The sequence below is a fragment of the Papilio polytes genome, unplaced genomic scaffold (genome assembly GCF_000836215.1).
Source record: "Papilio polytes unplaced genomic scaffold, Ppol_1.0 DF822622.1, whole genome shotgun sequence".
Taxonomy (NCBI): Eukaryota; Metazoa; Arthropoda; class Insecta; order Lepidoptera; family Papilionidae; genus Papilio; species Papilio polytes.
In genome coordinates, this window is record NW_013526582.1 from 849816 (window position 1) to 876749 (window position 26934).

The 26934-nt window shown below is 35.1% G+C and overlaps 2 protein-coding genes across 3 annotated transcripts; one reads left to right on the forward strand and one right to left on the reverse strand.

Moving 5' to 3' along the window:
• The first annotated feature begins 165 nt into the window (after positions 1 to 165).
• Positions 166 to 12130, forward strand: LOC106105954 (60S ribosomal protein L4). The gene is made up of 10 exons (XM_013286457.1): positions 166 to 274; positions 1876 to 2056; positions 3066 to 3147; positions 4820 to 4983; positions 5866 to 5990; positions 7769 to 7867; positions 8628 to 8763; positions 10125 to 10260; positions 11053 to 11212; positions 11938 to 12130. Exons 1-10 carry the CDS (start codon positions 272 to 274, stop codon positions 12103 to 12105), a joined length of 1254 nt encoding a protein of 417 aa, XP_013141911.1. The 5' UTR covers positions 166 to 271; the 3' UTR covers positions 12106 to 12130.
• Positions 12131 to 14451: 2321 nt separating this feature from the next.
• LOC106105999 lies at positions 14452 to 26784 on the reverse strand. 2 transcript variants are annotated; one of them, XM_013286520.1, is made up of 13 exons: positions 26582 to 26784; positions 26155 to 26286; positions 24945 to 25180; positions 23924 to 24094; positions 22917 to 23300; positions 21223 to 21956; positions 19956 to 20085; positions 19408 to 19496; positions 18149 to 18308; positions 17292 to 17424; positions 16761 to 16833; positions 15110 to 15237; positions 14452 to 14631 (listed from the first exon to the last, which is right to left on the reverse strand). In XM_013286520.1, the coding sequence occupies exons 2-13, from the start codon at positions 26269 to 26271 to the stop codon at positions 14500 to 14502; spliced, it is 2487 nt and encodes an 828-aa protein (XP_013141974.1). In that variant the 5' UTR covers positions 26272 to 26286; positions 26582 to 26784; the 3' UTR covers positions 14452 to 14499. The 2 variants fall into 2 exon arrangements, with proteins under 2 accessions (XP_013141974.1, XP_013141975.1); XM_013286521.1 differs by lacking the exons at positions 14452 to 14631; positions 15110 to 15237; positions 16761 to 16833 and having other exon boundaries at positions 17385 to 17419.
• Between the last annotated feature and the right edge of the window lie 150 nt (positions 26785 to 26934).

The following is a 26934-nucleotide window of genomic DNA, read 5'->3' on the forward strand; positions in this document are numbered from 1 at the left end:
GATGCTTTTCAAATAATTGTTTCATAAAAGTAGGTCTTTTATTATAATAGATTTTTTTTTAGTTAATATTAACGAATTAAATAAACGAAAAATGATCAATTTTTTAAGAGAACTTTAACTAAAATGACTAATTTGTTTTATGGCAACTGTCGTTTACTACTGTCATTTAAAACTTCTCTTCCGGTCTTTTTATTCCTCCGTGGCATGGCGGATGGTCTTTACCACCGCTTATAGTGTGTTTTTGGAGGAATTGCTTCGCTAATACAGCGAAATGGTAAGTTTAAGTTCCAAAAATAGTGATATTATAAACTGTTAAATACTAAAGTGTTGTATTAATAGTGTATGTGCGGGCGTAGAACTGATTTTTTTATAATACGGTTGATCCCACGTGTTGCATTTTAGTTCCGTGAAATATCGTTAATCTGTTATTTTTTCATGATCTGTTTATTATAAATCGAATAAGGACATCAGTTTTAATATAACCTTATGATATTTTTGTGAAATACATGGAAAAATGTTGTTTTGTATCGAAGACGGCATGTAACCAATGTGTTTGTCCCATGTCCTTGAAAGCTTGTGTTTATAAGCTATGTATTTTTATGAAATATTAGCTAATACAAGCTTATATTTAATATCACCTTTTTAACATTATAATTAAGTTGTAAGTGTGAATAGCCTAGTAAAATCCATGAAACTATTTTTGAGGTTATGATTTTACAAACACCTACAAGACATTTATTTTCATAATCATAGCTTTATTTACATTTAATAATCATTATTAAACTAGATTTAAACGATAATAAACTGCAATCTTTTGTTTTTATTATATAATTTGTTTTTTCTTTGTCAATTTTCATTTCGTAACCCCATACTCTTCCTGGTTGTGCTGTTATAGTCTTCTGGGTACAAGAAGGGGGAGATTAAATTTCTTTTAGGAAACATTGCTCATACCAGTTTGAGTAGTGTGTCGACAATAAGAAGACAACCATATGATTTTAAAAATGTTTATGCTATCAGATTAGTGGTCGTTAAAATGCTGCTTCAGAGCTGTATGTGGCTAGCTCCTTAAGTGTGGCTCTGATCTACTCATACTTTCAAAGGAGATGCAAACACATTGTTGCATTAAGAATTATTTATTAATTTTAAAGTTTTGTTTAGTAAGCAAGCAAATTTGGCTCCTAATTTATTTTATAATTAGTTGTAATGTTTACATTTGGCTCTTTGGTTAATAAGTTTGCCGACCACTGTATTTTGTATTAATACAATAGAACACTTTCTAGGATATTAAGACAATTCCTTATAGCAAGGGATGAGGGATGTGTAATCCCCCTTATAAGCTAAGTTCCAGTGCTTTCCTATGTAGATCACATGACTTAAATTGCTCTGAAGGAGTCTCAGAGAATGTCAGTTTCATATAACTGTCTCTTCCCTGCAGAGAATGTTTTGGAAGATAACCCTTATAATAAAGATCCTCTAGGAAATTCTACATACAAAAGAATGTACCAACATATTCAAATAAGTTAAGATTGCATAACATTAAGTAATGCTCTTGACTCAATTCTAAAAGGGTTTAAATTCTTATATTTCTAAGTTATTTATTTATTTTACACTAAATAAAAGAAAATTTACTATAACAATATTAAAACTAGGTGTAACAATAATATTTGTGCAAGAACTTCTTTCTTGTTTAGTTAAATTGTATTATAACTTTAATCAGATGGAAGTGATGATTCGTTTCCAACAAGAAGGATGTTAGTTACGAGTGTGTACACCGGTAGAGGTTTTATAATGCTTCTATTCTGTAAGTGTTGTATTCTCTTTGTAAATAAAAAAAAATCCAGAAGAAACTTTTAAAAGTTGATTTTCTAATTTCAGAGTCTATCAGTTGCCCGACCTTTGGTGTCGGTATACTCGGAGAAGAGTGAAGTGGAGCAGGGCTCCTCTATCGCTCTCCCGTTCGTGTTTAAGGCGCCCATCCGGCCGGACCTCGTCAACGATGTCCATGTTTCTATGTCCAAGAACTCAAGACAGCCTTACAGCGTGAGCAAGGAGGCCGGTATGTAGACTTAGTTTTATGTGTTTATTTTAAATTATGAGAAAAGAATTATCTGTGCCCAATACTGATCATTTTTAAATAGATTCAAAAATACAGAGAGAGCATAGTTAGCAAAAAGTGAAGTCAAGTGTCCAATAGTCAAATCACTAGCAAACGAATTATTCAAACACTAGGTAGCGTCTCTGCATGTCAAATTTGATTTTGATATATTACCGTTCAAAGAAGTTACCGGTGAAAATTATTGTTCCATATATCTAGTGTATGAATTTCTGAAATCTTTGCATTTAAGCTTAAAAATATACAAATCAATATTGAAAAATGACCTTAAAAACCAACTATTGCTTAAAGCTTGTAACAAGTCACTATATTCATAAAATACCATTTATTCCTATATTTCTTGTTGATAAACCAGTGGTTGTTTGACAATAAAATTACCATATTATATCTGCACTAAATGTCCACATTCGGCAAGCTGTAAGTGCTACCGAGTGTTACTGCGGATTAGTGCTATAGTAAATGCACAGACATGGCGTTCCGGGACCACTCTGTAGTGGTCACGGGTGCAGTGACTGTTGTACAAAATATATTAAAAAATTTTACAATAATGCCCATTTCACCTACTTGACATTAAATGGCCTAATTTAAGTCCTTTTCTCTTTACCACCGTTTTCTTATAAGGAGAGTTTGGGAAGTGGATTTGATGGTGGAGGAGATGCGTAGGAAGGGGAAATATCCTCTATATGTGCGTCTCCTCCTCCGTCGTATAAGGGTAGGCAACGCATCTGCAATTGCGGATGTCTATGGGCAGTGGTCGCTTCGCCATTTTGGCGGTTTCAGGTGGACGCTTGTTCGTTTGCTACCTAGTTTTATATAAAAAAATAAAATGGCAGTTCGTACTTGGCCAATAATTCTGAATATATCAACATTAGCATTTACAGATGCACTTAAACCAATAGAAAACTGTCAGTGGATCGGCATAGGCTAATGATGTGATTTCTGTTGTGACCAGGTCATCAAACCAGTGCTGAGTCATGGGGTACCGGTCGTGCTGTAGCTCGTATCCCACGTGTTCGTGGTGGTGGTACCCATAGGTAAGTTATGTTTATTATACTAATATTATAAATGTGAAAGTTTGGATGGATGGATGGATGGATGTTTGTTACAGTTTGTAGCCTGATTGGCTAAACGGAATTCGATGAAATTTGGTATTTGATATTTGAAGAACACATAGGCTACTCACTTTTTTTTTATTTTCATTCCACGCGTATGAAGTCGCGGGTGAAAGCTAGTATTAATGTAAATATTACTTAGATATTGCTATAATAGCAATTATTTGCCAAGAATGTGCTCTGGCAGATTAAATTTTTCGTAGTTTAAGAAATTGTAACCATAGGTACAGTCGGGGATATTGGCGATGTTCACATTAAAAGCTACAATCGTTCTATTCAAAAGATGACGCGGAACAAAAACCAATACAGCTTATAAATATATTTGTACGAAGAAAAGTCTGCTAGTTCATGGCTTTTCCTGTTTGTTTTTCCTTCGTTTGCACTCACTGATATCTAATTGTTTATTTGTAGGAAGAGGCGAAGTTTTTATGACAATTTATGCTAAAGTGGAACACCAACGATTACCGCGACTGTACCTAAACTGTTCCTACATTTTGTGACTTGTGACAAGGAATACCCATTTTAAGTCTACTTGCCTGTGCTTCAAGGTCAAATCAGACATTTACAGTGGTAGAGTCCGCTTTAACATCTTCGCACGAATAGGTCGGCTCGTTAGATGTAATACTACGACCACACAGAAAACAGGCGTGAAGTGGAAGCAATTCCACGTTTTGTCGGTTGAGTGTGGTGCCGGAGGCGTAATTTTAGTCCCTTTCCCTTTCCACCCTTTTCATCACAGGAAAATATGGGATGGAAAAGTGGATTTGTCGGTGGAGGAGACGCATAGGAAGGGGAAATGTCCTCTTTATGTGCCTCTCCTCTGTCAATTAAGAGTAGGCAACGCATCTGCAATTGCAGATGTTTATGTGCAGCGGTAGCTTGCCATTTTGGTGGATTCAGGTGGCCTCTTGCTCGATTGCTATCTTATGTTATAAAAAAAATCAATTATATTTTTATTGTTCTGCCCTGCACATACTGCTACCCAACCTCAATTTGACTCTAGGTAAAACCTTGGTAGAGTTTGTCTAAATAAGATAGATTAGTTTGATAAATGACGCATATGAAGTATAGAATTCAATTTGTATAAAGGCATGCCGTACTTAATAGACAGGCATCGTAGTAAAACAAACACGCAGCGAACAATTATGAACTATCGATATTCTGTTTAAATAATTATCAAACTCAACTAAAATTATTATTTTCTTATACATTTACTTAGAGGACAATTCTAGTATTGATTATTGTGTAGAGAATTCAGCGTTGATAATAATAACAGCGAGATCCAATACGATTATGTACTGCTGTAGTAGCAATGAATATTTATTTACTCTCATTATTTGTAATGGTTCTGCAGGTCATTATTAATTTGAGAAAACACCGTTTTTTAATTCATAAGTCCTAACTAGAATCTATTGATTCCAACTTCTGTAAGAATAAAAATCGAACAGATTCATGCCTGATTCTACACAACCCATCCCTACTGAATTGTCAAATGAATTTTTAAACTAATCTATCTTATTTAGACAAACTATAGTTTGTTAGATACACAGCTGAGTCGGTATAGATTTGTTTAAATTAGATTTTTTTAATTTAGGTCAGGTCAAGGTGCATTCGGTAACATGTGTCGCGGTGGTCGTATGTTCGCACCGACCAAGCCGTGGCGTCGCTGGCATAGACGCGTCAACCTACGCCAGCGCCGTGCTGCTGCGGCCGCCGCGCTCGCCGCCGCTGGAGTACCGGCTTTGGTGCAAGCCAGAGGTATGATTATTAGTATAAAAACGTGTTCTTGATGTTTTGTTTATATGTTCCTTTTCTGTATTTTTAACTAGCTGTTCCCATGCGGCTTCATCCGCAGAAAATTAAATTTATATATGTTAAATTCTCAATTGCAAATGTCAAAATTGCTGTTACCATAATAAGCTTCCTTCCTTGATATTGGCAGTTTGTAATTTATGACCCCTTTCCCATATGAAGGTTCTTTTCCAATATATTTACTCCCTAAGTTTATTAGCGTGAAAATATATAGCGTGTTGTAAGTGTAGGGATTTTTATTGAAAATAATTACTCAAAAATATGCTGTGATTGCTGACATCTTACGCCCCAAAGTAGTGTGTTTACGCTTTATTATATTAGTATAGATAATTGACGTCATCGAAATGGATAGCAAATAAAATTCCCCGACTATACATTTATAGATTCCAGCACTAAATGTCCACGTTCGGCAAGCTGCAAGTGCTACCGAGTGTTACTGCGGATTAGTGCTACAGTAAATGCACAGACATGGCGTTCCGGGACCACTCTGTAGTGGTCACGGGTGCAGTGACTGTTGTACAAAAATACCATATAATTTATGAATTTACTAGCCCCAAAAATGGTCTAAAGTCGCTATTTTGTTGCCGCCATTTTAGATTTAACATAATTGAACTCTGCAATTAGTCTTATTAATATTATAAACGCAAAAATTTAGATTTTCGAATGTTTAAATTTGTAGCCTAAATGGCTAAACAGAATTCCATGAAATTTGTTATTTATGTAGATTATAGTTTTAAAGAACACATAGGCTACTAATTAACTTATTGAAATCTGTACAGACAGATTCGCTTGCAAAAGCTTGTATTTCATACTATACCATTCTGACAGGGCACATAATTGACAAGATCCCCGAGCTGCCGTTGGTTGTCTCCGACAAGGTGCAAGAAATCAACAAGACCAAGCAGGCGGTCATCTTCCTGAGACGCATCAAGGCGTGGTCTGATGTACTCAAGGTATGTAGAATATTCGAGAATTATCCGTACTTGAGGTTTTTGGAACTTTCTAGTTTTAAAACTAGTAAACTGCACTATCTGATATCCTTGTGTTATAGCTTATAGCGTAAAATCTTACTAATATAATAAAGTAGCTTTAAAGTAGCTAAAAAGTAAGTAGCCTATATGTTCTTCCAAAATATCCTCTACATCAATGCCAAATTTCATGGAGATCCGTTCAGCAGTTTAGGCTACAAACTCTAACAAACATCCATCGATCTAAACTTTCACATTTATAATATTAGTATGATGTGAAAGTTTGTTAGAGTTTTGCTGAACAGATATCTATGAAATTTGTCATAAATGTAGAGGAAAGTCTAGAAGAACACTTACGTACTTTTATTTTAATTCCACGCGGACAGAGTCGCGGGCTGTAGCTAGCCATACGTTATATTTAACTAAACATAGATTATTTTATCAATATTAGGTATTTTTAATTTTTTACAAAAAGAATTAAAGATATTTCTAGTGTCCTTTATTAAAACAATCAGTTACAACAAACACTGCTTGTTATTATTTGGGACTAAAACATGATTCCTTTAACAACAGTCTATCTGAATTGTTTCAGAATTGATTTAGATCTAGGAAGACAAAAAATATGACTAAAATTGTACTGTATATATCACTAGCTATTCCCGTGCGACTTCATCCGCGTGCAATTATAAAAACTTTATTTTATTGTTTACATTTGTCAAATTCTCAATTGGAAATGTCAAAATGACATGATGACAACCTTGCTTCCTTAATGTTGGCAGCAACTTATCTATTTCCCACATTATGGTTTTTATCTAAAACATTTACCCATAAGTTTAGTGACGTAAAATGAATGGCCTAAAGCGTGACGTAAATGTAGGGCTTTTTATTAAAAAAAAATGCTTTAATTCCGGACATCTTAGGCAACACAGAAGTGGGTGTTTATGCTTTATTATTATAGTATAGATAAACAAAGAGATACAAAAATATATAGAATAGGCATAGTTGACACTTGAAATATTTTTCACATAATCTCACTAACTGTCTATTGATAAATCCTCAAAGATCCTCAAACTGACATGTCAATATTAATTGTATTTGAGTTAAAATTTGATTTTTAGATCTTGTTTATTTTATAACAAAAGATGTAGCTTATTATCTATACTATTATAATATAACGTAAACACTCATTTCTTTGTGTCCTAAGATGTCAGCAATTACACCATATTTTAGAATAATACTTTTTTTAATAAAAAGCCTTACATTTTCGTCATGCTTTAGGCTATATATTTTCACACAATTAAACTTAAGGGGTAAATATTTTGGATTACAACCTTAATGTGGGAAAGAGACCATAGGTTGCTGCCAACATCAAGGAAGCAAGATTGCCAAGGTTTATCATGTCATGTCATTTTGACATTTGCTATTGATAATTTGACACATGTAAGAAATAAAATAAGAATTTCATAATTTTATATGGATGAAGTCGCATGAGAACAGCTAGTACTTTAATAAAATGTTTTATTACATGTCAATACTAAACTTGACAACTGATATAGTACCTTTCAAAGAAAGTACTGGTGAAGAGATTTTATTCACTATGTCTGGTCTATATATGGTATATTTCTTAAATCTCTTTAAACCTAAACCACTTAAATGTCAAGTGAGATGTCAAACGATTCGTATTTTATCCTGGGACTCGTAAATGTAACCAAATCATATTTTTTTGTTATTTTTTCTTATTAAACAATATTATTTGTGTACAGGTGTACAAATCTCAACGCCTTCGCGCCGGCAAGGGAAAGATGCGTAACCGTCGTCGCATTCAACGCAAGGGACCTCTCATCGTCTACCACAAGGACCAGGTAAGATGTTTACATAGCCTAAAAGTGCCTTGGACGACTAGATGGAACCTAGCCTAGGAGAACCTCGGTCTTTATAATTTAATCCAGCCTCGGAGTGCCTTATTGTCTTTGTAAATTGAATATGGGCTAATTTAATCTAGCTTGGGAGAACCTCAAACGTATTTATAATTGAATCTAGCCTGAGAGCGCATTAGTTGTCTTTTTAATTGAACCTAGCCTCTGGGCGCCGTGGTAGCTTTCTTAATTGATCTTGGTAGCTCCTTAGTTGTCTTAAATCTTAGCCCGGGAACACCTTAGTCGTCTTAATTATTGATTCTAGCCTGGGAGTACATTAGTCGCCTTTATTATTAATCCTAGCCTGGAAGTGCCTCAGTAACTCTTTCAATTGACTCTAACCTTAGACACATTAGTCGCCTTTTTAGTTTTCTCTAGCCTGGGAGCACTTCAGTACCATTTTTTAATAAACTTAGCCTGTGGGCGCTTGAGTCGACTTTTTAAGTGTAATGTTCATCCCTCACATGCCTTACTTATGTCATTAAATATGACTTAAGTTACGAAATTGAGGATAGATTGTACTTAGCACCCTTAGGAAACTTCAGTTAATTATTATCTTAGCTGGTGTGTCGACGTGTGGTGTACATTTATATAAGTTTTCTAAAATTAGCAATTAACTGTAACTATAACATTTTTAATTGTATTTCTTTAGTTTTTTAATAGAATCGTATAGTTATGTATAATTATAGCTTATATATTAATGTAGGGTCTGACTCGCGCATTTCGCAACATCCCCGGCGTGGACATGCTGAAGGTGGACAAGCTGAACCTGCTGAAGCTGGCGCCGGGCGGCCACGTCGGCAGGTTCATCATCTGGACCAAGTCTGCCTTTGAGAGGCTCGGTGAGTACAACTTAACTAAATAATGCTTACTAATATTATAAATGCGAAAAAAAGATGGATGGATGTTTAGTTTGTAGCCGAAACGACTAAACGGATTTCGATGCAATTTGGGTAAACGTATTGGACAGTCTGGAAGAAGACATAGGGTTTTTAATTACTCCACTCACTTTTTTATTAATTTCACGGGAACGTAGTCGCGGGCGAAATCTAGTTTACAGATGTAAACTAGATTTTTAGATCTAGATCTTTCTAGATTAGCTAGATAGCTAGCTATAGCTGTACTATATATTCTGACCCAAAATATAGAAAATCTATATAATGTTATAAAGAGGAAACGTTTGTATTTTTGAATTTTTTGTATTAAAATAACTCGAGAACTACTCGGCCGATTTAAAAAATTCTTTACCATAATGCTATGTTATCACTGAGTAACATAGGCTATGTTTTTTAATTATACACAGGCGAAGTCGCAAGCAACAGCTAGTCTAACGTAAAGGAGATACAAAACAGTATTTTAATTGATTCCCATAAAGCTATACTCGTTATATAATTTATATCAGAGTTTTAAAAATGTGGGATATAATATATCTCCCATAGGAAGCATCGTCTTGTTGAAACAAGGCGGTGTGTCGATATGTTGGAGGACATTTTCATAAATATTGTTGAAGCAAGTTTAACCGCTTTCGTTTAAAAACTAACTGTTGCACGCGACTTTGACCGCGTGAAATTAAAATATGTAGTCAATGTTACTAACAGATAAATTACCTTTCTAATGGTGAGAGATTTTTTAAATCGGTTCAGTAGTTTTTACGTGAATCGAATACATACAAAAAAACAAATCTTGCCTATCATACCATCATATGTCATATAAATAATATAAATGCGAAAGTTACGATGGATGGATGGATGGATGTTTGTTAGCGTTTGTAGCCGAAACGGCTGAACGGATTTAGATGAAATTTTGTATAGATGTAGAGGATAGTCTGGAAGAACACAAAGGCTACTCACCATTGTTTTTTTTAATTCCACGCGGACGGAGTCGCGTGCGAAAGCTAGTTTATAATATTAGTATAGATTGTTTTGACAAACGTTTATGTTACCAATATTATAAACTAACTGTCGCCCGCGACTCCGTTCGCGTGTTATTAAAACAAACAAAAGTGAGTAGCCTATGTGTTCTTCCAGACTATCCTCTACATCTATACCAAATTTCTTCGAGATCCATTCAGCCGTTTAGGCTACAAACTCTAACAAACATCCATCTAAACTTTCGCATTTATAATATTAGTTATTGTATCTTGTATAGTAAAAGTTTTTTTTTAATCTGAACGGACGATAGTAAGTAATATATTGTATTCTAGACCCACTGTTCGGTTCATGGAAGACACCATCCAAGGAGAAGAAGAACTTCAACCTTCCTCAGCCCAAGATGGCCAACACCGACCTCAGCCGTCTGCTCAGGTCTGAGGAGATCCGCAAAGTGCTCAGAGCACCCAAGTAAGTTGCATATATACCAAAAAAAACATACAGACGAATTGAGTAACTCCTTTTGGGAAGTCGGTCAAAAATGTGTCAAAAACCTTCATACACTTTGTTTGATTTCATTAATTTAAGTTAGATCTTGCAATAATTAATCTATTTTATTTATTGTAATTTATTTATACAAAGAATAAAACAATAAATACCCCTTCGGGCGTGCAATATAATGAGTACAAATGCAGCGAAACAAACATTTGGGAATAACAACATAAAGCACCTCATACTTTATCATATTTAAACTTTGACATTACCCGTAAAAAACCTTAGTATAATTCATTGAGAAATAATTAATAAAAAAAAAATAGTAATATAAAATATTCACTTTACTACTACAATCAACATTTATAAGAAAATAATTGCATTTTCTATCTATCTGTACTTCTATACTAATATAATAAAGCACAAATACACTACTTTGTTAGATCTCAGCACAGTATGTATTTGAAAAATTCTTTCTTTAATAAAAATCCTTACACTAACGACACACTATCGATTATATATTTTCACACTATTAAATTTAAAGGGTGAATAATTTGAGAATCATAATGATGAAGCACGCACTCTCGTGGATTAACACAGCTAGTTATTAAAAAAAATCCAACATATAGTACTTAAATGATGATATTCTCTATCAGAGCATTGGGTTATGATTAAAATGATTACTCAATCACGTTGACAACAACTGACAACATCAACACAACACAACAACAACTAAACAACAAACAACCATTCAACAACACAACTTTTCAGCAAGCGTGTGATCCGCGCCACTCGCAAGTTGAACCCGTTGACCAACACGAAGGCGATGTTGCGTTTGAACCCGTATTCAGCTGTACTGAGAAGGAAAGCTGTACTCGACCAGCAGAGGAAGAGTAACGCACGCGCTTTGGCTTTAGCGGAGAAGAGAGGCGTAAGTATATAACTTATTTAAAATATTCAGAACGAAATAACTATAGCAGATAAATGTAACAAAAAATATTAAAAATATATGCTAAGAATAGAAAGCGCAACAAAATCGGTCCCCCAGGGCCGGAGATATAGCGCAACATACTCAAAATCATACTAATGTTATAAATGCGAAAGTTTAGATGGATGGATGTTTGTTAGAGTTTGTAGCCTAAACTGCGTAACGGATTTTGATGAAATTTAGTATAGATGTAGAGGATAGTCTGGAAGAACATATAGGCTACTCACTTTTGTTCTTTTTAAATTCCACGCGGACGGAGTCGCGGGCGAAAGCTAGTATATGATAAAATGCAAATGCCTACAGTTGTCGTTTTGCTATTTTGGCGAATTTCGATCGCCGTTTTACCACTTAATAGTGTTTAAAAATACTCAGTAGGCCTTTTCCCTTCCCAAACCTTTGTTATAAGAAAACGATGGGTAGGGATAATGGATTTAATAGTGGAGGGGAATACGCGTAGGAATTGGAAGTATTTTTTTTATCTGCAATCTTTTTTCATCAATTAGGAGTTATATAAATGTAATTCTGCATCCATGATGATATCCTCTATCAGAGCATTGGGTTATGATCAAAATGATTACTCAATCACGTTGACAACAACTGACAACAACAACAACACAACACAACAACAACAAACAACAAACAACCATTCAACAACCCACTTATTCCAGATCAAGTTGCCAGCACGTGACCCGGCCGTGAAAGCGGAGAAACTACGTGAGAGGAGACTAAAACTTCTGAAACTTGCGGCCGCGAAGAAAACCAAGAAGCCTGTAGTCAAGAAAACCCCCCCACCACCTAAGAAGGTGAAAAAAGAAAAGGCACCGGCCAAGAAGTAGACGGGAAATATACTTTATAACTGAATTGTGGTTTTTATTTTACCTTATCAATGACTACGGTTTTCTGTGGTATCCTGTGACAATATTTGACCCAGACTGTGCTCATAGACTTTCTGTCTGTACTATGCAAATATAATAGAGCGTAAAAACGTAACTTCGTGGTTTAGGATGTCAGCAATCACAGTATATTTTTAAATAATTATTCCTTTAATACAAAGCCCTATACTTACGACACGCTTTAGGATATATATTTTCACGCTATTATACTTAGGGGATAATTAAAATGAAAAATAAAAAGAAACCACGTGGGAAAGGGACCATGAACAACAAGTCAAGGAAGCAAGGAAGGTTGCCATGGTAGTACTAATATATGAAGGAAAAATTTGTCTGTGTTAAAATAACTCGAAAACAATTTTAAAAATTCTTGCATTATGAAAAAGCTACGTAATCGCTTAGTAATCTAAAGTAGGCTATATTAGGCAAACGCTGTTCTGTACTAATATAAAGAGGAAAGATTTGTATTTTTGTATGTATTCGATTCAAGTAAAACTAGGCCTATTTCAAACATCTTTCACCTTTAGAAAGGTTTATCAGTAACTTAGGCATTTTTTTTTATTTCACATGGACGAAGTCGCGTACAGCAGCATTGTAAACTACTTTTGTTCGTTCGTGAAAGTTTTAATTGTAAAAAAAACAACTCCATGTTAAGACACGTTTATTTACAAATAAAAATGATCACAAAGTTTCCTTTATAATGTATAATTTTTATTATGACGAATAAGTCTAGCGTGTACAATTCTACAATAAACATCACAATGATTGAGAAATAATTTGCAGATAAAATAAAGCAATTATGGGTTTAAATACTGAACAAAAAAACGAAATTACAAAAACTGTAGAACCTCGAAAGTTAAAGTCCAAGAGGAACACAAAATATTTTAAGTTATAGAGGTTTTAAGTTATCAAGGGTCTATGTTATAGAGGTTTTGGGTTCTGATGGGAAGGGAACATATTATTTTTTGGACTTTATCGAGGTTCTACTGTACATCTAAACGATTATTGCTTTTTTTATATATTTTAAATAAAATAAAATCATAAGAGATCTACATCGCCTTAAAATGTTTTTTGGAATGATAGTTTATCCAATATTTTTACAAATATATATTGAAATGTATGAATATCACAAAATTATTGCTTATAATATAAATTTTAAATAATAATAAGTCAATAGTTTGTAGATTTTATATTAAACTAAAAAAAAAAAAGTTACGAAAATGTAACAGAAATATTAAAAATGCAATCCATAGAAGACAGAGAACCTTATACGTGAAAAGTGCGAAAGAGATAGAACACATCTATTCCAGTGCTGCCAACTTAATGTAGATTATAAATTCAGCTGTCATTTCTATATAATCACAAATCATTATTTTTAATAGAAAAAATTGTGCTTTTTTTTTATTAAATACGTAGTTAATCTATTATGCGGCATTTTATATAAATCTGTATATAAGCTACTCAAAAATAACTGCAATATTTCCATTAATTCTAAAACATACGTCTAATTTGGAATATTTCATATAAAATTTCATTCTAAAAGTTGAAATAATGAGTGCCAATAAGGGCTTGGACCAAAAGTTCAGCCTTAAACATTTCGATTCAATTATGAACCTTTTCTCATTGGAAATAACAACCAATTTCTTATTTAAACAATAGCTCAACGCATTTTCAACCTTATCAAGTACAAGATAAGTATGCAATTCGATTAAAATTTACTAAATCACAAATGTTATTTTCACATTTTATTTTGAATTTGAATTCACAATAAGGATATGTTTGGATTTAATATCTTTCTAATTCACTGTACAAGAGACTTTCAATCTTATTTCGTAATAATACAAAGATATTTTCAACCCTATTTCATTATTCAAAGAGATTTTCAATCTTAAGTCGTATTACGAAGAGACTTTCAACCATATTTCGTAATACAAAGTGATTTTTAACCTTATTTCGTAATACAAAGTGATTTTCAACCTTATTTCGTAATCCAAAGTGATTTTTAACCTTATTTCGTAATACAAAGTGATTTTCAACATTATTTCGTAATACAAAGTGATTTTCAACCTTATTTGTTTTGTAATTTAGAGGGATTTTCAACCTTATTGCAAAAGGAATAAGTAAATCTCTTGTACATTAAAAATATTATTTTAAGATAAAGGCGTTGAGGTTTTGTGACAATAAGGGTCTGTCCCACCACTGGCTGATAGAGGCTCAGATAGCTTAAGTGGCGTCTTTGTCAGATAAGGTAACAAAATCCGATATTTCAATCACATATTTTTTTCAATTTGGTGGAACAGGCGCTTAAATTTTTTAATTAAAATAGTATAATTTTGAACTTTATCTTATAGTTAATAAAGATTTATTAGATTTGATAGCTGCTCGTAATTTCTTCACAAAAGCTGCGGGCTGTATTAATATGGACACTTCAGTACCGTGCATACTTAGACGGGTCATTTCTTCTTCACCGCCCTATTAATTATACTAATATTATAAATGCGAAAGTTTAGATGGATGTTTGTTAGTTTGTAGCCTAAACTGCTGAACGGATTTTGATGAAATTTGGTACAGATGTAGAGGATAGTCTGGAACACATAGGCTACTCACTTTTGTATTTTTTTAATTCCACGCGGACGGAGTCGCGGGCAAAAGTTAGTATTTTTCATACATAAAAAAATATTATAACAAAAATTTTCTCTTCCATTTCATCATAAGTAGATTTTCCACGCGACTTCGTCCGCGTTAAAGTACTCCAATTCCAGACTATCCTCTACATCTATGACAAACATCGAGATCCGGTCATAACATCCATACATAAACATAAAACATCCATACTAGATAAAGAAACTTAAACATCCATCCAAACAGTAGTCTGGAAGAATACATAGGCTACTCATGTTTTTTCCACATGAACAGAGTCGCGGGAGAAAGCTTGTATAAATGTTTTTACCTTTAGTAAATCTATCGGTCTATTGTTAACTTCAGTGACGGCCCACTTGCCGGGGGGCGGCAGGCCGGCGCGCGCCGCCGAGCCCCCCTCCACTGCGCTGATCGAACACTCCCCGTCTAGTTTTATACCTGGATTAGACATTTCAACATAACTTCAAACATATTAATAGCTGTTCATGCGATTTCGTCAGCATAAAATTATTTTATTGTTTACATGTGTCAAATTTAAAGCGTCGGTGGTTCAGTGGTTTAAGCACTTGACTTGTAATCTACAGGTCTTGGGTTCGAATCCCACTGTACCTGTGATTTTCGTTTTTTCGAATTTCCATATGTACATAATTTACCCGACGTTGTTACGGTGAAGGAAAACATCGTGATGCAGCACATATCGGCGAAGAAATTCAAAGATATGTGTGAAGTCAACCAACCCGCAGTGGGCCAGCGTGGTTGACTATGGCCACCCTTACTTAGGGTAGGCTCCGAGCCCTTCGGTGGGGACCTATAGTGAGCTGGTGATTATGTGTCAAATTGTCATTTGTAAATGTCAAAATGACATGACATGACAAAACTTGGCAATCTTGCTTTCTTGATGTTGGCAGCAACTTATGGTCTCTCTCCTATGTACCCCTAAGTTTAATGGCGTGAAAATATATAGCCTAAATCGTGACGTAAGTGTAGGGCTTTTTATTAAAAAAATATGGTGTAATTGCTGACATTTTAGGCAACAAAGAAGTGTATGTTTACGCTTTATTATAATAGTATAGATAATATAGATTAAAAAGTAGTTTAAGCACGCGACTCCATCCGCGTGGAATTAAAAAAAAAACAAAATGAAGTATCCTTTAAAAGTTTCATTGAGATCAGTTCGGCAAATAAGGATACAAACTCTAACATATAGAATTTCACATCTTACTAATATTATAAATGCGAAAGTTTAGATGGATGTTTGTTAGAGTTTGTAGCCTAAACGACTGACCGGATCTCGATGAAATTTGGCATAGATGTAGAGCATACTCTGAAAGAACACATAGGCTACTTTTTATCCCGGGAATAGTTACGGTTCCCGTGGGATTCGTTTATTTATTAATGTTCACTCGATAATTCTGCAACGGTTCAACATATCTCATTGAAATTTGGCACAGATATAAAACAAAGTCTGGAGTACACATGGGGTAAGTTTCATCCCCGAGAAATGTCCGGTTCCCGGGATACGTAGCTTTCTGTAATTTATATAGTTCGTATGTTCTCTTATACCACGCGGACGAAGTCGCGGGCAACAGCTCGTTTATAATAATAGTAAGTAAGATGAAAATGGATGGATGTATGGATGTTTATGAGTTTGCATCCAGAAACTGCTGAACAGATCTCGATGTTTATAAATATAAAGAGTGGAAGAACCTATAGAATACTTTTTTTTTTCAATTCCACACAGACGAAATCGCGAGCAAAAGCTAGTATCTTATTAATACTGTAAACAGACTTAATACAGACATATTTCCATCAATTTAAATTAAATTTATATATTTATTATCAGTCAGGTAAAAACTAGAGTACATATTTATTAAGCAGGTATCTAAGTGATCAAAGATACAATTAAATTTGAGGGCAAATTAAATAACCATTAACTTCTCTGAGTAAGTACATCAACTCACCTATACTTTCTCTATCTCTTTTGCTTATCACATATATCTTGCCGAGCGGCACCCGGTGGAATAATATATCTACCTGGAATTAACACATTTTTATATTATCTTTGTTTTATTGAAGAGAAAGGGAAAATAACATATTAATAAAACAAGTCTAAACATCGTGTTAGAGTTACAGTTATCGTTTTTAACAGAATAAATCTAAGCGGAAAGCAAATAAGTAGGTGAGTAGTGCGAGTAGTGCGAGTAGTGTGTGTGGTGCGAGTGGTGCGAGTAGTGTGTGTGGTGCGAGTGGTGCGAGTAGTGTGTGTGGTGCGAGTGGTGCGAGTAGTGTGAGTAGTGCGAGTAGTGAGTTGTTCCAGTAGTGCGTAGTCCGAGCAGTGAGAGTCGTGTGAGTCGTATGAGTAGTTTGAGTAGTGTGAGAAGTGCGAGTAGTTTGATTAGTGCAAGTTGTGTGACTAGTGCGTAGTGCGAGTAGTTTGAGTAGTACGAGTAGTGAGTAGTGCGAGTAGCACGAGTAGTGAGTGGTATACTGACGAGCGGCGAGTGCGCGGCCTTGAGCAGCGCGCGCGCGTGCGCGGCGGAGGTGGGCTGCGCGCCGCACAGCGCCGCCACGCGGTCCCCGCAGCGCCCGCCGCAGCGCGCCCCCGCCACGCCCCATCTACCTATCCTTTACACAAAACACTTTCCTTCACTAGCTATCGCCCGCGACTCCGTACACGTATAAATAAACAAAACAAAAGTAACCTATGTGTTCTTCCAGACTATCTACTTGTATGACAATCATCGAGATCCGTTCAGTAGTTTAAGACACAAACATACATCATCCATCTAAACTTTCACATCTTACTATTATTATAAATGTGAAAGTTCATCTGAACTTTCACATTTATAATAATAGTAAGATCTCTCTCTACATCTATGACTAACATGTACATCTGTACATGTTAGTCATAGATGTAGAGGATAGTCTGGAAGAACACAAAAGATACTTAGGGCCTGCCCCACCATATTGTAAATTATCTGATAAAAAATTCAACGTTTAAATCATGTGAAGTCATTTTAAGCTATCTGAGTATCTATCAGCCAGTGATGGGAAAGGCCCTAATTTTTGGATTTTTTAAAATTTATAATTTCAATTGGACAGATGGGTATGTTAGTTGTGAGAGGGGTTGGAATATGTGGGGCATCGCGGTGGCAAGCGAAAGCGATCCCGTGGCGCCCCACAAAATGACCAGGAGGGAACGGAGGGGTTTAGTGAGGTATGCCCCCCACTATGGGGGAGAGTCCCACATAACTCTGGTGTCTGCCCCGAGGCACGGAGTATGCGTAACGCATTCCATTCCGAAAAAAAAGGAGGGTTGGAATATGGGGGGGTGAGTGTTCATACATACCACACATGTCGCTCGTAGTCCACAAATATCGGGGGGTCTCTGACAGAGAGCGATGTAGCGACAGCCGCCCCCCGGCGCTGCTCGGCACGTAATGCCGCCGCCTGGCGCGCGCGTAATGGGACCATCGATCCCGCAGATAGGGGGTTTGGGGGTGACTGGCCTACGTCACGCAATATAGGGGGTGATATAAATAACTAGCTGTTGCTCGCGACTTCTCCAGCGTCAAATTAAAAAATAGAAATACAGCCTATGTTACTTATAAAGCTTTCTAATGGTGTAAGAATTTTTTAAATCGTCCCAGTAGTTTTTGAGTTATTTATAGAAAAATACAAATCTTTCCTCTTTATAATATTAGTACAAATAACATCCATCCATCCATATTACAATTTTCATGTAAGAGTTCTCATGAGTTAAAGGAAGGATTTGTATTTTTGTATGTATTGGAAAAACTACTGGGTCGATTTCAAATTCTTACGCCATTATAAACCTACATTATCGGTGAGTAAGATAGGCTATATTTATAGATTTCTTGTGGACGAAGGTACAAGTAACAGCTTTACTTATAAAATACCAAAGCAAAAAGTCAAACTTTGCTATCTCTCATTTTTATAAAAACCCATACATTATACCACGCTATAGGCTATATATTTCCACGCTATCTAATTTAGGGGTTGAATAAATTAAAAAAAAACCGTTATGCTAGAAAGGGACAAAAATACAAGCCAATAGTATTAAAGCAAGATTTTTGGTAACAAGTATTATCTAATAGAAAAGTCTGTGCGTTTAATTTTTGACACTAATTAAAGATTTTTTTTCAATTCATACAGTGCAATTTAACAGTGGTAGTGCCCGCTTTAACATCTTCGCACGAATTGGCCGGCTCGCCCCCAGTAATACCACGACCACACAGAAAACAGGCGTGAAGTGGAAGCAACTCCGCGTTTCGTCTGATGAGTGTGGTGCCGGAGGCCTAATTTTATCCCTTTCCCTTTCCACCCTTCTCTTAAGAGGAAAGGATGGGAAGGAAATGTGGATTTGACAGTGAAGGAGACGCATAGGAAGGGGAAATATCCTCTTTATGTGCGTCTCCTCCTCCATCAATGAAGGGTAGGCAGCGCATCTGCAATTGCGGATGTTTATGGGCAGCGGTCGCTTTCCATTTCGGTGGATTCAGGTGGCCGCTTGCTCGTTTGCCACCTTATATTATAAAAAAAAAAAAATACGGAAACTGCTATAATAAGATTAAAAAAAAAACATACCATTACTGAGAGAGTTACTTCTTCTCCTACTGCTGTCGACTCTACCTTGAGGTCTCGATCTATGTACAACTTTGACTGGAGACGTTACCCTGGAAATGTATGGATGTTTGTTACTCTATGACTCGATCTATCAAAATAGACGAAAACCTTTCCTATTGCGTCAGGAATAAAATAGCGCTGTTAACTATGTATACTAATATTAAAGTAAAGATTTGTATTTTTGTATGTATTGAAAAAACTCAAAAACTACTGGGTCGATTTCAAAAATTCTTACACCAATAAAAAGCTTTGTTATTACTGAGTAACACAGGCTACAGTTTTCATTATTTTCTAATACCACGTTGATAAATCGCGAGCAAAAGTTAGTCTATACTAATATTATAAAGAGGAAAGATTTGTATTTTTGTAAGTAATTGATTCACATAGAAACTACTGAACCGATTTTAAAAATTCTTTCACCATTAGAAAGGTAATTTATCTGAGAGTAACATAGGCTATATTTTTAAATCACGCGTGGACGAAGTCGCGAGTAACAGCTAGTAACATACCTGTCTCCTGGTTCCTCTTGTCTTGTCGGACTTTCTTGTCTCTTTCCTTGACCCAAACCTCTCAGCCGACTTAACAAAGACAACTCTGTTAAACCACGCTTCCAAATTGGCTTGGGGGCCTCATTTTTATCTAAAAATAAGTAAAAAAAAGGTATAAACCCTACCAAATATGAACAACAAGGGATATAAATCTATCAGGTTAATAAAATTCAATTTATCTATATCTAAAGAGAAGTTTTTTTGTATGTAACGGATAAACTCATAAACTACTGGGGCAATTTTTAAAATTCTTTCACTTTTAGATAGATAAATTATCACTGACTAACAAATTACTTCATACTAATATTGTAACCTAACTTTCGCATAAGATTCCGTCCGCAAGGAATTAAAAAAACAAAAGTGAGTATCCTATGTGTTCTTCCAGATTTTAACTATGACAAAATTCATAGATATAGTTCAGAAGTTTAGGATATAAACTTTAAGAAACACCCATCCATCTATTATTAGAAAACTTATTTGATACTGTCGCTTTTAACTCAGAGCAATACGTCAAGACTCAAGTTACGCGCCAATCTATCCATACTTCTAGTGACATTGACAGCTGTCAGCTAGGGACGTGCCGTTTATGCCGATAATCTAGAGTTGCGCCAATTCTATAGCACTGTACTAATTTTATTCCTAACATTATACACCTAAGCTTTCTCATTTTAAATATAATTAAGATGTGAAAGTTAGTAAATTAAACTGCTGAACGGATTTCAGTAAAATTTGTCACAGATGTAGAGGATAGTTTATTAAATCCAAACAAACGGAATCGCAGGCAAAAGCTAGTAATATATACTATAAGGGAAAATATTATTTTGGATTCTGCGGACGAATAGTGTTATAAACTTTTTTTTTTTATAACAAGGTGGCAAACAGTCCCCAGAATCCTTCAAATGGCGAAGCGACCGCTGCCCATAGACATCCACAGTTGCTGATGCGTTGCCTACCCTTATCCGACGGAGGAGACGCACATAAAGAGGATATTTCCCCTTCCTATGCATCTCCTCCACCGTCAAACGTACTTCCCCTTCCCATCCTCTCCTTAAAAGAAAAGGGTGGAAAGGAAAAGGCATTTAAATTAGGCCTCCGGCACCACACTCATCAGACTGTACACAGAATTGCTTCCACTTCACGCCTGTCTTGTGTGGTCGTGGTATTGGGGGCGAGCCCTGCAGTGCTAAGATGTTAAAGCGGGCACTACCACTGTTAAACTATTGCTTACCATTTTTAGCTTCTCTCTTCGGACTATTATGTACTTTTCTTAACAAATTTTCTTTCAATCTTCCAGCACCATCACAAGCGTTCTGACTATGAGATCTTTCAACATTGGTTCTTAACACCCTTGTATTAGGGTTCAAATTACTAACAGACTGTATAGCATTCGTCACATTCGTTCGAGTTTCGTTCGAGTTAACTTCCGAACGACCATTAGTAGAATCTTCAGTCACATTTAAAGTAACATTAGTAGTATTATTCCTATTCCGACTAGTATTAGGGTATAAATATTCATAATCAGATTCCGATGATAATTCCAAATTAGGTAAAGACGATTTCCTGATTTTGTCCATATTTTTAATTTTATTAACTGGCAACGGCGACGTCGGCTTGTCTCTGGACGTGGACGCCATACATAATCTTTCGTAGATGTCATCTGTCGCTTTGACAGCTTCTCCTGTCAGACTGACAGTGGTTGTCAAACTTAAATGGCCGTAATCATCGTTTTTGGAGAATATCGTCCCATAGTCATTTTCGTTGGTATTTTGAACGTTTATTTCAGTATTGACTATATTTATAAAGCTATGTTGGTCACTTTGACCAGTGTCAGGTGAAACTGTCACGTTTTGTTTAAAATTGAAGTCAAAAACATCAGTTTCTGGACCTAGGACTGGAATGGCTGTGTGCGGAGGACCTTTATTGGAGACTTGAATTACTGTTACATTCGTTCTTTGGGGTAGGCTGGAATAAAAATTAAATATATAACGTCTACAGTAACTACTAATATTTTATATAAACTTTACTATACTAATATAATAAAAAAACACTTTATTATGTATGATGCCATTAAGAGCTTAATTTTTGAGTGATTCCAGTTTTGTTAAAAAGCCTTACACTTACAATTTATAGGCTATATTTTTTATTTACTGCGGACGGAGTCGCTGGCAAAAGCCAATAACTATAAACATATTTATAATGTTGACTGTACTGAATTAAAGTTAGTTTTTCATGTAAAATACCAGAAAGTCTTTAAGAAAACATATAGAACTAGCTTTCGCCTGCGACTCCATCTGCGTGGAATTAAAGAACAAATGTGTAAAAAAAAGCCTATGTGTTCTTCCATACTATCTTCTACCTCTATACTAAATTTCATCGAATTCAGCTGTTTCGGCTATAAACTCTAACAAACATCCATCCATCTAAACTTTCATATTTATAATATTATAATAAGAAATAATCTTACTAATCTTACTAATATTATAAATGCGAGAGTTTAGATGGATGGATGGATGGATAGATGGATAGATGGATGGATGGATGGATGGATGGATGGATGTTTGTTAGCGTTTGTAGCCTAAACGGCTGAACGGATCTCCATGAAATTTCGTACAGGTTTAGAGCATAGTCTGGAAGAGCACATAGGCTACTTTCTATCCCGGGAATAGTTACGGTTCCCGTGGGATTCATTTATTTAGTTTTTTAATGTTTACTCGATCATTCTGTAACGGTTCAACATATCTTATTGAAATTTGGCACAGATAGAAAACAAAGTCTAGAGTACACATGGGATAAGCTTCATCCCCGAGAAATGTCCGGTTCCCGGGATACGTAGCTTTTTGTAATTTATATAGTTTGTATATTTTCTAATACCACGCGTACGAAGTCGCGGGCAACAGCTCGTATTTAACTAAAAATACATACCTTTGTGAATCTTCACCATTGTTTTCACTATTGTTAGTAACAACCACCCTTTGTGTGTAATTATTTTCATTAATCGATAGATTCTCCATAGATTCGTGAATCCTATCTATTTCTGTGAAGAACTCTTCATCACTATCTGTTATTTCCGTATTCCTTTTTAATATAGAATCATCCAAACATATATTTTGACCACATATTTTAGTAACACTTTTCTTAGGATCACTTTGACTGGTACTAGGTAATGTTACATCCCAATTTGATATATCAATTGCTTCGGTCTCCTGTTCTGTTTCTATTTGGGTTTCTGGTTCGGTTTCGGTTGGTTCAGTTTGTTCACTGGTTTCCGGTTGTCTGGTTTGTGTGTTTAATTCAATACCTGGTACTCTGAAATTATTTTTTAATACTTTAGAGGACAAAAACAATAAGCTATTATCAAAATTATGAGATACTAGCTTTGGCCTATGTTTGTGGGTGCAATTAAAAAATAACAATAGTAGTCTATGTGTTTTTCCAGACTACCCTCTACATCTATGACAAATTTCATCGAGATCCATTCAGCAGTTTAGGATACAAACTCTAACAAACATCTATCCATCTAAACCTTCGCATTTATAATATTAGTAAGAAGTAACAGTAAATTTTTATAACCATTGGTGGTCGGTAGTTAAGGTATTATGCCCTTGACTTATAATCTACAGTTCCTGGATTCAAATCCCGTCTTATACCAATATATTTTTCTTTTTTATTTTTAAAGTAAAAATATTAGTAGATTTTTGTTAATTTACTAATATTTCCTTTAACCATTCCAACTGAGCTGTTAGCTTGTGCTAGGATATGGTTGACAGTTGAATGGCGGGATTCGAACCCTCGACCGCAAGATCGGGTAGTCCGTACCCCAAACCATTAGGCTCATGGCACTTATAGCTGTGCAGAAATACCAATATGACTATGGTATACAAACTTAGGGTAGGCTCTTTAGGGGACCTATTAAATTCTTTATAACTCACCTATCTGGAGGCACAGGTGGTGTTGGGGGTAGGGGGGAGGTGGGGTCCCGTGCCGCCGCGCGGGGGGCGGGGGCGACCGGCGCCGCGCAGTACACATTCTCACCCTTACCCAGGATCTTCAGTTCATGTAATTTGTTCCTAAGGGTGGTCACCCATTCCTGCATTGAATCCCTAAGAAGGTAACGGGTAATATAGTCACGTATAATGGGGGCAAGAAATTAAAAAAACTAGCCTATAACATTCCCGCATACATTAGCTATATTTCTGTCACAGTTTTGTCAAAATCGGTTTATCCATTCTGGAGATTATAAAGAACAAATGTAGATTTGTGGATGCACAGACAAAAAACTGTATTTAAATTCGACATTACATACAGACATTGCAATTTAATTTACTGTCCACCTAACATTATTGAAAAATAACTGAAAAAATTAAAATATTACAATGACCAACATATGAAACTAGCTGTAGCTCGCGACTTCGTCCCCGTGATAAAAAAATAATGACGAATGGTGAATGAATTTTCGAAAACAGCCCAGTAGTTTTTGAGTTATTTCAATACATACAAAAATACAAATTTTTCTTTTTATAATATTAGTATGGAAATAGATTGATCTTTTCTCTGTTTACCTAATCTATACTTCTATACTATCTATACTAATATAATAAAGCATAAACACACACTTCTTTGTTGCCTAAGATGTCTGCAATTACAGCATGCTTTTAAATATTTTTTCTTTAATAAAAAGCCCTACACTTATGTCACACTTTAGGCTATATGTTTTTCACACCAATAAACTTAGGGGGTAAATATTTGGAGTAAAACCCTTTATGTGGGAAAGACACCATAAGTTGCTGCCATCAGTAAGGAAACAAGATTGCCAAGGTACGTCATGTCATGTCAGTTTGACATTTGGTATTGATAATTAGACAAATGTAAACAATGAAATAAAACTATCATAATTTCATGCGGATGAAGCCGCATGGGACAGATAGTTTCTTATAAATTATATCAACTCACCAATCCGGAGCTAACATTCTCACAGGACCTTGGTCTGTATCTATCAGGAAGTCATATTCATCACCAGTGTGAGGTTTAACGCTGGCCGTTACATGTCTCGCTGACTTTAGACATACCCTCCATGTTGGTCGATGTGTTAAGGTTGTTGGAGAATCTGGCTCGGGATACTGTTCTAAAAACGGTGTCCGTCCATTATGTACACAGAATAATGTCCACATCGGTTTGAGTTGTTGCTTCTGAAAATTTACAAAATAGTCCAATCTCACTAATATTATAAATGCGAAAGTTTAGATGGATGGATGGATGGTTGGATGTTTGTTAGCGTTTGTAGCCTAAACGGCTGAACGGATCTCTATGAAATTTGGCACAGGTTTAGAGCATAGTCTGGAAGAACACAAAGGCTACTTTTTATCCCGGGAATAGTTACGGTTCCCGTGTGATTTATTAATTTAGTTTTTTAATGTTTACTCAATCATTCTGCAACGGTTCAACATATCTTATTGAAATTTGGCACAGATATAAAACAAAGTCTGGAGTACACATGGGATAAAGCTTCATCCCCGAGAAATGTCCGGTTCCCGAGGGATACGTGACTTTTTGTAATATACATAGTTTGTACCACGCGGACGAAGTCGCGGGCAACAGCTCGTTTCATATAAACATGAATTTAACAGTAGTATCTACAGTAGAAATTATACTGCACTAAGTAGGCACATAATAGTGTTTAATGAAAGTTTTAATAAGTTAACTGGACTTCAAATACTATGCGGTAAACACACATCGGCATATTTACGTTAAAACTCGTGTACAAATTTATAATTTTCAACTGACAATAACATATTTTTTTTTAATTTACAATTTTTTTTATTTTATATAAAACTAGCTTTCATCCATGATTCCATCAACAAAGGGAATATTAAATCAAAAGTGAATATCCTATGTGTTGTTTCAGACTATCCTCTACATCTATACCAAATTTCATTTAAATCCATTCAGCTGTTTAGGCTACAAACTCTAACAAACATCCATCCATCTAAACTTTCACATTTATAATATTAGTATGAAAGTATGATCCATCATTTAAATTAAAAGTTTATTCCCTACTAAAATAGGGTTTTAAAAAAATGTAAATTTTATAAAAATTAGATTTTGTTTACTTTTCCATATAAATACACTATAGACAACCTTCGATAGGCTTGTAAGAACATACCTTATGTGTAAGAGGCCTTAGTTTACTGTTATTAACATCATTTGGTATCCTCTTAAGGAAGGAATTCTTCTGGATTTCCCTGTAATAAACAGGACCCTCCTCTCTATTTGAAGTCATATTTTAAATATTTATCTGGAATTAAATAAACACTTTTTTATTATTTTACTTATCTTTCGAATATACGCGTGAAGTTGAAGCAATTGTGCATTTTTTCGGTCGAAATGAAAGCGAACACTGCGAAATACGAGGATAAAATTGGACAGTGTGGTGAGTCAAGCGTAAAATATGTTGAACCTTTCACAGGCAGTCTTTTTAAAGTATGTATAGAAAGTTTTATTTAAAATTATCAACACTTATATTTACACTATTATCTAAGTAAATGAAAGTAAATAAGAGGATTTGTTTTGGTAAATACTTGTGAAAATACCTGAGTCGAAGTACAGATATTGTAATAGCGATATGCTTTCAACGGTCGACCTTCATGTCGTTAACTATAGAGTTATGCACGCAATTGTTAATGATATGTATCCTTATTAATAGCAGTCTTGTAAATCACACAGCGCAAAACAAGATTTGTTTTTGACAGCATAAATTCACAACGTACACAATATGACAGATGTACCGACGCCATTCGAATGACATTCATTTTTGTTTACAGCCGATTTATTAAAGATGTGATATTTTATTTAAAAAATACATTTATTTACATTAAATTAAGCATTTTTTGTTTGTCTTCAGATTGCCTATTTAATTAAATACCATTTAACTTTAAAACTTGGC